We start from the raw sequence: 14,649 nt of genomic DNA, 5'->3' as shown, positions 1-14,649 counted from the left end.
TTTGCTGTTTTGGTGACTCGTTTCTTGAGTTCTTTATATATTTTGGAGAACAGCCATCTGTCAGATGTGGGGTTGGTGAAGATCTTTTCCCAGTCTGTGGGCTGCCGTTTGGTCTTTTCAACTGTGTCCTTTGCCTTAAAGAAGCTTCTCAGTTTGAAGAGGTCCCATTTATTAATTGTCAACCTTAGTTTCTGTGATACTGGAGTTATGTTCAGGAAGTGGTCTCCTCTACCAATATGCTCAATGGTACCTCCCACTTTGTCTTCTATGAGGTTCAATGTAGCTGAATTTATGTTGAGGTATTTTATACATTTGGACTTGACTTTTGTGCATGGTGATAGACATGGGTCAATATGGAGTTTTCCATACACCTTGATCCAGTTGTGCCAGCACTATTTGTTGAAGAAGCTTTCCTCTATGCATTGTGTACTATTAGCTGTTTTGTCAAAAATCAGATGTTCGTAGGTATGTGGGTTAATATCAGGGTTTTTAATTCACTTCCATTGGTCTATACATCTAGTTTTGTGCCAATACCAGGCTGTTTTCCAGAATACAGCTCTATAGTAGAACTTGAAGTTAGGGATGGTGATGCCTCCTGATTTTTTTTTTTTATTACACAGGGTCGTTTTGGCTATCTTGGGTGTTTTGTTTTACCATATAAAGTTGAGTATTATTCATTCAAGGTCTGTGAAGAATTGTATTGTGATTTTGATGGGGATTACATTGAATGTGTAGATTGCTTTTGCCAAGATTGCCATTTTTACTATGTTTTTCCTACCTTTCTAAGAATATGGGAGATCTTTTCATTTTCTGGTATCTTCTTTAATTTCATTCTTTAAAGACACAAAGTTCTTGCTATATAGGTCTTTCACTTGCTTGGTAAGCATTACGCCAAGATACTTTATGCTGTTTATGGCTACTATATGGGTGATCTTTCTCTGATTTCTTTCTCCGCCATTTATCATCTGTATATAGTAGGGATACTGATTTTTTAAAATTGCTCTTGTATCCTGCTAATTTGCTGAATGTGTGCTGTATGTAGAAGTTCCCTGGTTGATGGTTTTGGGTTACTTATGTAAACTATCATATCATCTGCGAATAGTGACTGTTTGTCTTCCTCTTTTGAAATTTTTATCCCCTTGATATCCTTTTGTTTTCTTATTGCTTTAGCTAGAACATCAAGTACAATATTGAAGATTTGTGGAGAGACTAGTCTTGTTACTGATTTTAGAGGAATCACCTTAAGCTTCTTTCCATTCAGTTTGATGTTGGCTGTTATTTTACTGTATATTGCTTTCATTATGTTTAGGTATGTTCCTGTTATTCCTGGTCTTTCCAAGACCTTTATCATAAAAAGGTTGTTGGATATTTTCAAAGGCTTTTTCAGCTTCTATTGAGATAATCATGTGATTTTTCTTTCTCATTTTGTTTATTTGGTGGATCACAGTGATAGATTTTTGTATGTTGAGCCATCACTCCATCACTGGCATGAAGCCTACTTGGTCATGTTGAATATTTCTCTGATATTTCCTTCAATTCAATTCTCCAGTATTGTATTTGGTAGTTTTTGCATCAATGCTCATTATGGATATTGGTCTGTAGTTCCCTTTCTTAGTTGTTTCTTTGTGTGGCTTGGGCACCAAGGTAGTTGTACCCTCTTAAATAGAGTTTGTTAACGAATTTTCTGCCTCTATTGTGTGGTACAATTTTAGGAGCATTGCTATTAGCTCTTATTTGAATATCTGGTACAAATCTTCACTGAAAGCATCTGACCCTGGGTTTTTCTGTTTGTTTGGTTGTTAGTTTGTTTGGGAGGCTTTGATGACTGCCTTCATTTCCTTAGGGGTTGTGGGTCTATTTAAGTTGCTTATTTGTCCTTGATTTAATTTTAGTGATAGCTATGAAGAAATTGGTCCATTTCCTTTGAATTTTCAAATTTTGTGGAGTACAGGTTTTCAAAGTATGGTTTGAAAATTGTCCTGACTTTCTAAGTGTCTGTTGTTATGTCCCACTTTTCCTTTCTATTTTTTTTTTATTTACATGTACTCTCTCTGCTTTGTGGTTAGCTTGGATAAAGGTTTGTCTACCTTGTTATTTTTGTTGAAAAACCCACTTATTGCTTCATTGATTCTTTGTATTGTTTTCCTAGTTTCCACATTATTGATTTCAGCCCTCTAATTGATTATTTCCCGGGGTCTACTATTCCAGAGTGAGTTTACCTCTTTTTGTTTCAGGGCTTTCAGATGTGCTGTTAATTCTCTAAAGTGACTATCCTCCTTATTTCCCTATGGGCACTTAGTGTAACAAACTTTCCTCATAACACCACTTTCAAAGTGTCCCATAAGTTTCTGTATGTTGTGTTTTAATTTTCATTGAATTCCAGGAAATTTTTAATTTCTCTGTTTATTTGTTACTTGACCCAGTGATGGTACAATTGTACTTTGTTCAGTTTCCATGAACTTTTGAGGTTTTTGGTTGTTGTTGTTGTTGAATTTGAGTTGTTTTTGAATTCCAAATTTAAAGCATGGTGGTCTGATAAGATCCATGGGGATATTCCAATTTTTTAGTATCTGATGAGGTTTGTTATGTTGCCTAGTATGTGGTTGATTTTAAAGATGGTTCTATGTGAAGCTGAGGAGAAGGTGTATTATTCTGTATTTGGATGGAATGTTCCATAGTTGTTAATCTCAAGTGGAACATAACTTCTTTTAGTTCTTTTGTTTCTATATTAAGATTTTGTCTGGCGGTCTTGTCTCCTGGTGACAGTGTGGTGTTGAAGTCTCCCACTATGCCTGTGTGAGGTTTTATGTTAGCTTTGTGTTTTAGTAGATTTTCTTTCATGAATGTGAGTGCCTTTATATTTGGGTCATAGATGTTCAGAACTGAGACTATATACTGATGGATTTCTTCTATGATAAATATGAAATAGTCCTCTTAATCTCTTTTGATTAATTTTGGTTCAAAATCTAACTTGTTAGATATTAGGATAGCTACACCTGCTTGCTTCTTTGGTCCATGAGATTGGAAGATCTTTTCCCAACCCTTTACCCTGAGGTATTGTCTGTTTTTGCAGCTAGAATATGTTTCTTGTATGCAAAAGAAGGACGATTCTTTCTTTGTATCTATTCTGTTAGCCTGTGTTCTTTTTTTATTTTTTTATTTAAATTTGAAACAAGCTTGTTTTACACATCAATCCCAGTTACCCCACCCTCCTTCCCTCTCCTGTTTCCCCCACCAACCCCCATCCTATTCCCTTTCTGCTCCCCAGGGAGGGTGATGCCTTCCATGGGGAGTCTTCAAAGTCTGTCATATCATTTGAAGCGGGGTTCAGGCCCTTCCCTGTGTGTCTAGGCTGAGAGAGTATTCCTCTAAGTGGAATGGGCTCCCAAAGTTCATTAATGTACTAGGGATAAATACCGACCAACTTCTAGAGGGCCCATAGACTGCCTAGTCCTCCCAACTAATACCCACATTCAGGGGATCTGGATGCTCCTATGCTTCTTTACCAGCTAACAGGCTGGATCCCATGAGCTCCTCTTGTTGAGGTCAGCATTTTCTGTGGGTTTCTCTAGCTTGTTCTTAATCCCTTTGCTTATCACTCCTTACTGTCTGCAGCTGGATTTCAATAGTTCAGCTCAGTGTTTACTTGTGGGTATCTGTATCTGCTTCCATCAGCTACTATGTGAAGGCTCAGAGAGAGGGTCCAGAATTCTCTCTCCATCTTCCATGTTGAATCTCTTCCTTTATGTTCCTGAAACCTCCTAGTCTTCTAGTTCCTCCTATTTTGCTTTCCTATTGGCCAGCAGTGCTTATTCTTTCAACAATACGAGAAAAATATTTATAGAATGACATCTCTGATCATCTCTTAACTCTCTAAAATAGAAAGAAGGGTTTTAATATTAACATAGCAAAATGTATTACAAAAGAGTTACCAAATAAGAACCATAGTTAACAATATTTAGTTCATTAACATTCAGCAAAATTTAAAGAAAATATTTTATCATATATTCTATTTTTGTGAGTCTAAAGTCCTATATTTAACTTCTCTATAATCCTAACTAAGGAAAACTATGACCATTATTATCTGTCTTCAACTCCATCAAAGACCAAAGAAGGATAATATATATCTCTAGAAATGACAGAGACATCTCATTCTCGGTCAGTCACCTGAACTTGTTCTGTAATGATCCATCTTCAGCCTATAGGCCATAGTGTGTCTGGCAGACTCCTCAGCAAAACAGGAAACATTAATCTGTTCATCTGTGTTGGCAGTTTGTCAGTCACTTTTCTCTGTGTCCTGCAGCTATCTGGCAGATTCTTCCATGAATCAAACCCTGTAGTAATGTCCATCGTCTTTCAGCAGGCGTTTTACTATGGGTCCTGAATGTACAGTTTGTGCAACATAAAGTGAAACAGCCAAGACAAGAGCAATATCTTGTCCAAATGGCTAGAATTGTCATACTGGAAGTAAACTACACAAAGAGTTTCTTCAATGTCCAACTTCATTTCTGACACAGGTGGTATTGCCAGGAGCAGCGATATCTCATTGTCAAGAAAAACCCTAACCCCCTTTAAATGCCATATTCTGTAGGTCTTTGAAAGGTTTGAAGAATAACTATTCATCTCAAATACATCTGTGTATCTAGAAATCCTAACAAACTTAACTCTAAATTTTGACTGTTATAGATAACTATCTAAAATCTGTACTAAATTATACATTACATTTCTAAATGAGCTATATAAACACAATACCCAAACAAGAGGAGTAATATACATATTAAAAAATTAACCTTTACTTTGTACCAATAAATGAAAATCCATTTCAAAACCAAGAATACACTTTTACCTTTAAGAAGAGATTGATTGTGGTAATTAACTATTTATAACCAACCCCATTTAGAAGAAAACATAATATTTATAAACAATATTTGGGAATTTGAGCGTCATTCTTTGTAAACTGCTTCCTGCTGGTAGGGGTGCACTGTCTTTGGACTGCCTTGTCCCAGTTGTTTTGAATATTGGATCACCTGGGACACTGCTTCAGGGGGTCTTGCTTGATCAAACCATGTTAGTCTGGAAGGAATCCACAGGTTTTTATTTCCCCTGTAATCTGTCCTTGGAATTACATTTTGAAGTCAAAGCATTTTTAAAATATATAAATTGGATTAATCTAGCAAGACTCCTTTTAACAGTTATGGCTATGTCATCAGCAGTCAAATAATATAAAGACAACAGAGTAGCATACAGTATCCAGATTCTCTCTGTGCTTTCCCTCTTTTTTCTCTCTCTGCCAAGTTTTTATTGTTTTTTTATTTTTTACTTTTATTTTTATTTTACTTATCCATTCCAGTTCATTCTCCCTCCCTCCATCCTCTTTCCCTCTCTCCCACCATCCCATGCCCCCCTTCCATCCTGCCCTCCCATCCACTCACACTCTACATGTAGGATAATGCCTTCCAGAAAGGGTTATCTAAATCTGTCAAGTCATTTGGAGTATGGTCTAAGCCCTCCCTCCTGCCTCTAGGTATCTCTCCATGGTGAATGTGCTACTAAAGTCCTTTTGTGCACCAGGGATGCATCCTAGTTCTACTATCTGAGGTCCCTTAGACTGCTCAGGCCTTCTAACTGAGATCCATGTTCAGGGGATCTTAGTCAGTCCAATGCTGGATTCCCAGTTATCAGTCTAGGGGCCCATTAGCTCCTTCTTGTTCAGGTCAGCTGTCTCTATGTGTTTCTGTAGCCTCATCTTGTCCTCCCTCTCTGCATCTGAATTCCTCTTTGACTCAGTTTTTAGTTGTGGTTGTCCACTTCTGTTACTATCAGCTACTAGATAAGGGCTTTATGATGTTAAATAAGTTAGTTGTCATTCTCATTATTAGGGAAGGGCATTTATGGTAGCCTTTCCACTGCTGCTCACATTGTTAGTTGGGGTCAGTCTTGTAGGTCTCTGGACATTTGTCTAGATTCAGTTTTCTCTTTAAAACTATGATGGCTCCCTCAATCTTCCTAGTCACATGTGCTCTCCTCTTTTCCTCTTCTCTTTATCCTAGCTCCCTCTCCACTCACTGCCTCCCCCACCCCCAACATGCTCAGAAGATCTTGTCCATTCCCCTTCTGTGAGAGAGCTTATATGAATCTTTTAGAATACTCCTTGTATCCTAGTTTCTCTGGCTGTGTGAATTATAGGCTGGTAATCCTTTGTTCTATGTATAAAATCCATATGTCTTTTCCTAGGTGAGTTTTGACCATTAATGTTGATGGAAAGTAAGTATCATTGATTATTAACTCTTGTTTGTTTCAGATTTGTTGTTGGCAGTGGTATTGCAAATATATTTGCCATGCCTTTTCTTTTTCTTTTGGGTTCTGATGAAGTATGATTATCTATTGCCTATGTCTTTGTTAGTGTAGGTAACTTTTTGGTTTGGAGTTTTCCTTCCAGAACTTTCTATAGGGCTAGAATTGTGTATATGTATTTTGAAAATCTGGCTTTGTAATTGAATATCTTGTTTTCTCTGTATATAGTGATTGAGAGTTTTTCTGGGTATAGTAGCATGGGCTGGCATCTGTGAACTCAGTATTAGTAGAGTATCTATCCAGACCTTCTGGCCTTGGGAGTTTCCATATAGATGTCAGTTGTAATTAAAACTCTGTCATTATATGTTACCTGGGCATTTAACTTCTCTTCTATTAATATTCTCTATTTATACTGTAAGTTAGGTGTTTTGATTATTATGTGGAAAGGGGACTTTTTTGTTCTAGTCTATTTGTTGTTCAGTATGCTTCTTGTACTTTCATGTCGTTCTTCAGTTTGGGAAAGTTTTCTTCGATAGTTTTGTTGAATAGGATTTTTCACCTTTGAGCTTGGCTTCTTCACCTTGTTCTATGCCTGTTATTCTTAAGTTTGTCCTTTACACCATGACCCACATTTTCTGAATGTTTTGTGTTAAGGATTTGTTAAATTTAAGATTTTCCTTGGTTGATGAATCTATTTCCTCTAGTTTATCTTCAACACCACAGATTCTCTCTTCCATCTCTTGTATTCTGTTGTTTATGTTGCAGTTCCTGATCATTTACCCAGTTTTTCTCTCCCCCATATTCCCTCAATTTGTGCTTTCTTTATTGTCTCTATTTCAGTTTTCTGATCTTGAATTGTTTGAATTATTTCCTTAATCACTTTGATTGATTTTTCTTGACTTTCCTTGCTTTTTTTTTAAGAGATTTGTTCATTTCTTGCATTTTTTGCTTGTTGTTTTCCTCTATTCCATTTTTATTTGTTTTTTTTCCTTCTATTTCTTTAAGGTATTTTTCTCATATCATCTTTGATGGCCTCTATTGGTGTGAGATGTCATTCTGTAAATATGCTTTTCTTATTGGTTAATGAATAAAGCACTGTTGGCCAATAGGAAAGCAAGATAGGTGAGAATAAGAGACAAGGAAGAGGTAGGGGGAGTTTCAAGATGTAGGACCAACAGGGTAGAACTCCATGCCCTCTCTCCAGTAAGATGAGATCGTGAAGAAATATTTAGATTAATGAAATGGGTTAATGTAGAGAGCCACTGGTGCCATTCCCGAAGATGGTGCCGGTTTCCTGTCCATAAGCCAGCAAGGCGCGGATGTGCGATCCATGTCATGGGATGACCATTACGACCGTTGCAGGCTGCAACTGTCAGTAACGGACACAGCTCCTCTGCAACTGTCAGTAACGGACACAGCTCCTCTATATAAGCAGAGTCCTTTTTCCTCCTCGGGGTCTTCTCTCAACTTGCTGTAATGAGCTGCTCAATAAACATAGCTGCAGAAGAATCCTGTTGTTGAGCGTCGTTCTTGCAGGCAAGGCGATAGCGCTTGACAGGTTAATATTGAAGACAGAGCTAGCCAATAAGTAATGCTAATATCATAGTAACAGCTTTATATACAATACAGTGTCTCTGTGTGTAATTTGGGCTGGCATGGCTGAGGGACCAGGCCAGTAGGCAAACATGCTAATAGCAAAATGGCGTTGCAACACAGAGTTAAGAACTTTCACTTAAAACTTAAAGGGGCTTTAGAAACAAAAGAGCAGTAACAAGCAAGGCTTCCTGGTAGCAGCTTTTTTCTCATATGCGTTCTGTTTTGCTAGAGACAAGCAGAGATTTGCGTGCCACCTTTAAGGGTGGTTTCCTGACTCAGCATTAGCTGCAAAAAACCGAATGACGTTTAAAGAGCTCTGCTAACAACTGAATGGTGTTTACAAGAGTAACAAAGGATACAATGGCAGTAACCACATCTCCAAGCCAACAACATGCTGCTGGATGGCAGCTTAGACCAAGGCAGTGAACACAGCTCTCAGTTCTGGTGGTAAAGGTACCCGCTGCCATCTTTGATAGACCATGGCTAATACAGTTTGGCTTTCATTTTAGCCATGTTGTTTAGCAGATAAAAGACTCATGGCCAGAAAAAAGATAAAGATTTACAGTAAAGACAGATTGATTAAGAAAGCCCTCTAAAGGTTTATAGTATGTTTTAAAATATACATAGGCTTGGGAGAGAAAAAGAAACAGGATAAAATGGTTCAAAAAAGAATAATAAAGAGAGAGTAGCTGGGTGTGGTGGCACACATATTTACTTGCAGCACTAGGGAGACAGAGACAAGCAGATCTATGTGATTTCAAAGTAAACCTGGTATACAGAGTTAAAGCCAGGACAGTCAAAAGTACACAGATAAGCCCTGTTCCAAAAAAAAAAAGAAAATAAAAAATTAAATTGGAGTAATAATAAAGCCACATAAAGATGGAAAGCATAAAAGTATTGTTTGACTGCTGAGGAAATAGCAACAACTGTTAAAATAAATGCTACTGGGTTAATCCAGTTTATACATTTTAAAAAGGCTTTTACTCCAAAGTGTAAGTCTAAAGACAGGTTAATGTGGAAAATGATTTCTTTTATTGTTTCCATAGAAAATGAAAAGCTGTGGATTCCTTCCAGACTACCATGGTTTTTCAAGCATGACCCTTGAAACTTTCCCAGGTGATCCAACATTTGAAAAAGCTTGTACAAGGCACCCTTACAGACCACTACAGCCAGGATTTCTGAGTCTTCTTATGATCACCATGACAATGCCCACTACCAGCAAGAAGCAGTTTGGAAAGAACAACACCCAAATTCCCAAATATAAATAATAAATATTTGTTTTCATTTAAATAGGATTGGTTATAAATGGTTAATGATCACAACCAATCTTCTTTTAAAGGTAAAAAGGGGATTATGGTATAGATATGAATACATTGTTTCAAAATAGATTTTCATTTATTGATACAAATTTAAGGTCAATTTTGTGATACTTATATTTTTCCTCTTGTTTAGGTATTGTGTTTATATAGCTCATTTAAAAAATGTAATGTATAATTTAGTACAGATTATAGTTACCTATAATAGTCTAAACTTATAGTTAAGGAAATAAGTATTCCTAGATATACAGAGATGTCTTTGAGATGCATGGGTATTTTTCAAATCTTTCAAGGACCTATAGAATATGGCATTTACAGTGGTTTAGGGTTTTTCTTAACAGTGAGGCACAACTGCTCTTGGCAACACCATCCTGCATCAGAAAGTAAGAAAGAAAGTAAGAAAGAAATAAAGAAACTCATTATGGAGTCTGTCTGCAATATGGCAAGACTAGCCATTTGGGCCAGATACTGCTCTTGTCTGGACTGTTTGACTTTATGCTGTATAAACTGGACATGTAGGACCCACAGGAAGGTGACTGCTGATACAAGATGGACATTGCTACAGAGTTTCTGCTTCATGGAAGAGTCTGCCAGACTTTCTGCAGGACACAGAGCAAAGTGACGGACAAATTGCCAATACAGGTTGACAGATTAAACTTACCTGGTTTGCTAAGGAGTCTGCCAAACACACTATGGCCTATGGGCTGAAGATGAAACATTACAGAAGAACTTCAGGTGCCTGACCAGGTGAATTGTCACTGCCAATTTTAGAGTTATATATTAACCTTCTATGGTCTTTGAAGGAGTTGAAGACAGATAGTTATGGTTATAGTTTTCCTTAGTTAGTATTAAAGATAAGTTACATATAGGACTTTCGATTCACATAGATAAGATAGATAATAAAATGATTTCTCTAACGCATGCTAAATGATAATGGACTAAATATTCATTAACTATAGTTCTTATTTGATAATTGTTTTGTTATACATTTTGCTGTGTTTAGGTTAAACCCCTTCTTTTTATTTTAGGCAGAAAAGAGGAGATGATGGGTGATGTCATTCTGTAAATATGTTTCCCTTCTTGGTTAATGAGTAAAACATTATTGGCCAATAAGAAAGCAAGATAGGCAGGAATAATCAACAAGGAGGAGCTAGGAGGTTTTTCACATATAGGACCAACAGGGTAGAACTCTGGGCCCTCTCTCCGGTAAAATGACACTACGTGGAAATACTTAGATTAATTAAATGGGTTAATATTGAAGACAGAGCTAGCCAGCAAGTAATGCTAGTAACTTGCTAACAGCTTTAAATCTAATACAGTGTCTCTGTGTGTTATTTGGGGCTGGCGTGGCTGAGGGACCAGGCCAGTGGAAAAACATGCTTGTAACACTCTATCATTTTTATGAAGTTGATTTTTAAGTCATTTTCTTCTGCTTCATCTTCATCTACTTTGTTGTGTTCAGGCCTAATTGGTATAGATTCCCTAGATTCTGGTGGTGTCATGCTTGTCTTTCAATTGTTTGGTGTTTTCTTGTATTGCTGTTGTTCCCATAGCTTCTTCCAGTGGATGCAGGTGGAGTCTCTCTCTCTCTCTCTCTCTCTCTCTCTCTCTCTCTATATATATATATATATATATATATATATATATATATATATAATCTTTCTAATTCACCTACTTTTCTGGTGGGCGTAGGGGGGCCAGGAGTTTGATGTCTTCAACTGTGTATGATCCAAGTCTCTTGGAGGTCTTTCTTCTGGCAAATGGCTGGCAACAGGGTCCAAAGATCAGGTGAGTGTAACCTCAGTGTGATCCTGCATGAATAGATGGGTCCATTGTGCTCAGGCAGACCCAGGAAGTTCCACAGAGCTGGAGGGGATGTTGAACCAGCACTCTGGCCTACTGCTCACCCGGAACATCGGGCCAAGCAAGACCAAGTGTGAGGGGAAGGCCCTGTTATGTCTTAACTTGGGCTTTATGGACACTGTGCTCCCCCTGCTGACTTTGGTACCGGAAAGGAGGTTTATGTCTGGGCTCACACTGGAAACTCCTCAATGTGTCTCTTGCACAGTAATATGTGGCCGTATCCTCAGTTCTCAGGTAGTTCATTTGCAGGTAGACCATGCTTTGGGAATCATCTCTGGAGATGGTGAATCTGCCTTTCACCGAATCTGCATAATAGGCTGCGTAATTATTGGGTTTAGTTCTTATGCGAGCAACCCACTCCAGTCCCTTCCCTGGAGCCTGGCGGACCCAGTACATGGCATAGTCCATGAAAGTGAATCCAGAGGCTGCACAGGAGAGTTTCAATGACCCCTCAGGCTTCACTAATCCTCCACCGGACTCAACCAGCTGCACCTCACAGTGGACACCTGCAAACACAGAGGATCCTGATGTAGATTCTGTCACAAAAGTCTGTAGATTTTTTCTCTCATATCTACTAACACACTCACTATCCCTTATTACCTACCTTTTAAAAGAGCAACAAAGAAAACCCAGTGCAACCCCAACTCCATGTTGAACATCATGTATTCAGGGCTGACCACTGAATGGGAAGACAGGGCTAGAGTCCTATGACTGACCTACAGGGTAAGGGCAAGACTGGTTTTATTGAGCAGAGGGGGGTCATATTTGCATATCTTCCTGATATATATTATTTTCTGGTCTGTGTGAATCTTAGTGGCAGCAGGTAATGGTGCGCATATGTTGGCGAGAAAATGAAGTAATGAGGACATGATTTTATTTAAATGTTAATCATTGTGTATTTGTAAAATGCTTTGACACTCTTAATATTTTTTTACATTCTCTATTTACTGATTATCTTTCCAGAGAGTATACAGTAAGTTAATAGAAGTTTAGAAATTAAAAATTACAATTTGATAATGTTAGGGAAACTAACTTAAAGATAAATAAATGGTTAAGTATAAATTAAATTACTGTAATGAAACTGGGCTGGGGACAGCATGGGAGAAAGATTAACATGAACAAAGATTCAAGTTTTATTCTCATAATAAATATATGTATTAAATAAACAATAATAGTGGAGATGCTATTTCTTGAGATATACTAAACGCACAACAATCTGATTTTACATATATGTCACATGTTTGTGTATGGGGTATGTTAATTAATATCTTTGGCAATTGTGACATTAATTTTCCTCAAACTATAATTAGACTGCTTGTGTGTGGTTACCACAGGAAGGAGAAGATTCTGTTATCTGATTGTTCATGTCATGGCTTTATATTTTCCCATTTCTCCATTCCACCTGGGGATGCAGGACTTTATGGTTGGTTGTGGGATCAGTCTCAAGAGGCTCCTTGGTACAGCCAATCCTGTATTAAAACTGAGAGTTGGGAAGCAATTGTTTAATTGATTAATTAATTAAACTATTGGGGAAAGGTTGTTATGGCTAATAGTTCTTATGGGCTATGACATTATTGTTTCTGTGGCACTTGCAGCAAAGTGACTTTATTTAAAGCCACTAAATGCATCAAGCTGTCGTTCTGAAGTCACATCTGCTGAGGTCTTTGATGACCAATTCATTTCCCTAACAGGTTTCAAGTATTTAATGTGGTTGGACACTCCAAACAGATGCAGTGATTTCCCTCGCTGTTCAGCCTTTGTATCTGCTCCAACACTTCATCACAAAGCAAGGCTCAACAGCAACAAAAAATTACAATAACTCTCTGTGATCTATCAGACCACTATGGATTAAGTTTTGATAGTCACATCAGCAGAAAATCATAAAGCCCACAAACTCATGGAAACCAAACAACTTCCTACTGAATGACTGCTGGCTCAAGGCAGAAATAAAGAAAGAAATGAAAGACCTCCTAGTATCCAATGACAATGAAACCACAACATATCCAAACTTGTGGAACACTACAAAAGGAGTGATAAGAGGAAAGTTCATAGCACTACTTGCCTGTATAAAGAAATTAGAGAATTTTCACTCAACAAACTTAACAATGAAACTAAAAGCTCTTAATTTGTCTTTTGCCTATATATCATGGTTGCAGAGTTGTGTTTTTGGATTTTGTGTGTGAGGGTTTCTAACAGTATTTACTGTTTTATTTTATTTGGTGTTAATCCCTTTCCATATATATATATATATATGGAATATATATGTATATATATATACATATATATATATATGCTGAATAGAGAAACACAGTGTGTAGATTTGGGTACAAGCAGACACATGAAAGAAAGATCTGTGAGGTATAGGGAAAGGGGATCAGGGCTCAGAATACATTGTACAAAGTTTTTCAAAAAAAATGTCATTGTAAATGAAAACTGAATAAAATGAACAAGAAAATATAAACCCATAAAAAGTTTAGCAGAGACTTTTTACTGTGTTTGAGCATGGAAACATCACATGCCAACAACAGCAGGTGCAGGTCAACGGGTAGACTCAAGAAAGGAAACCACAGAGGATACAGAGTTCCCTCCATACCAATCTCATTTCCCTACTGGGGATTCTTGGTTCCATTGTGCCCCTGCTGGTGCTGCTCACCCCTGCAGATTTGTTTGTCATGGCTTGCACTGAGGTTGTACTGTCTGCCTTAAACAGTATATCTCTGTACCTTCAGTGCTCATAGAGCCCAGCTACATGGGTAAATGGCGCTTGTTTACAAGGAGATTCTGACTGATTCTTGAGAAACTGATTTTAAGTTGTGACTATATGGTCACCAATGTCCCTCTCATGCCAGGCTCTTGTCTGGTGGTTCCAGTCCTATCAGTTCCCACATGTGTTAGAGACGTTAGGAGGGAACAGTATGAACTGTGACTCGATATGTTTCTCATTCATACTGCCACCAGTATCAATAAAATGTGGCATATCAAATTTCAGGAAGACAAATCACCCCCCTTGAATTTTTCTGGGCAAGGAGACACGACATGGCAAGAAGAGTCCCAAAAGCCTGTAAAAGATTTTGAGACAGACCCTGCTCCCACTGTAGGAGTTATTTCCTTACAGGCTCCGAGATTGCCAGTTTTGGCACTGTGAGCACCTGTGATCCCAGGTTAGTTGACTCTGAGTTTTCTTGTTGTGTCTTTGACACCTCTGGCTCCTACATTTCTTTCTCCCCTTCTGTGGTGTTCTCAGTGGGTCTGTATCTGTCTCCATAGTTCCTGGATGAAGCATCTCTGAGATCAGGTGGGCTATGCACCAGCATATAAATTTTGCAGAATTTTAATGCAACATACAGTTGCATAGGTTTGAGGAATATGCACAGTTACCGAAAGGTATTACTAAGATGGTAACATTCATCAATTCATAGCATGCAGATTTCTTAGGGAGAGAAAATCCTGAGGTTCATGAGCTTCCCCATCAGCTGATCCCAGTGAACACAAAGAATCACTTTTGCCCACTTAGACACTTTCTGCATTTTGTTCAGGTGGGACTAGGTGACATAGGAATTCAGAGACTGAATCAACACAA

General features: G+C 37.9%; 1 gene segment (V, D, J or C); it reads right to left on the bottom strand.

The window, feature by feature from the left end:
- Window positions 1-11,044: 11,044 nt before the first annotated feature.
- LOC127216989 (immunoglobulin heavy variable 3-73-like) lies at window positions 11,045-11,719 on the bottom strand. The segment is given in 2 exon segments: window positions 11,045-11,575; window positions 11,674-11,719. Coding segments are annotated over 2 exon segments (577 nt in total).
- Between the last annotated feature and the right edge of the window lie 2,930 nt (window positions 11,720-14,649).

Source organism: Phodopus roborovskii, unplaced genomic scaffold (assembly GCF_943737965.1).
Source record: "Phodopus roborovskii unplaced genomic scaffold, PHOROB, whole genome shotgun sequence".
Taxonomy (NCBI): domain Eukaryota; kingdom Metazoa; phylum Chordata; class Mammalia; order Rodentia; family Cricetidae; genus Phodopus; species Phodopus roborovskii.
This window is presented reverse-complemented; position numbering and strand designations above follow the sequence as displayed.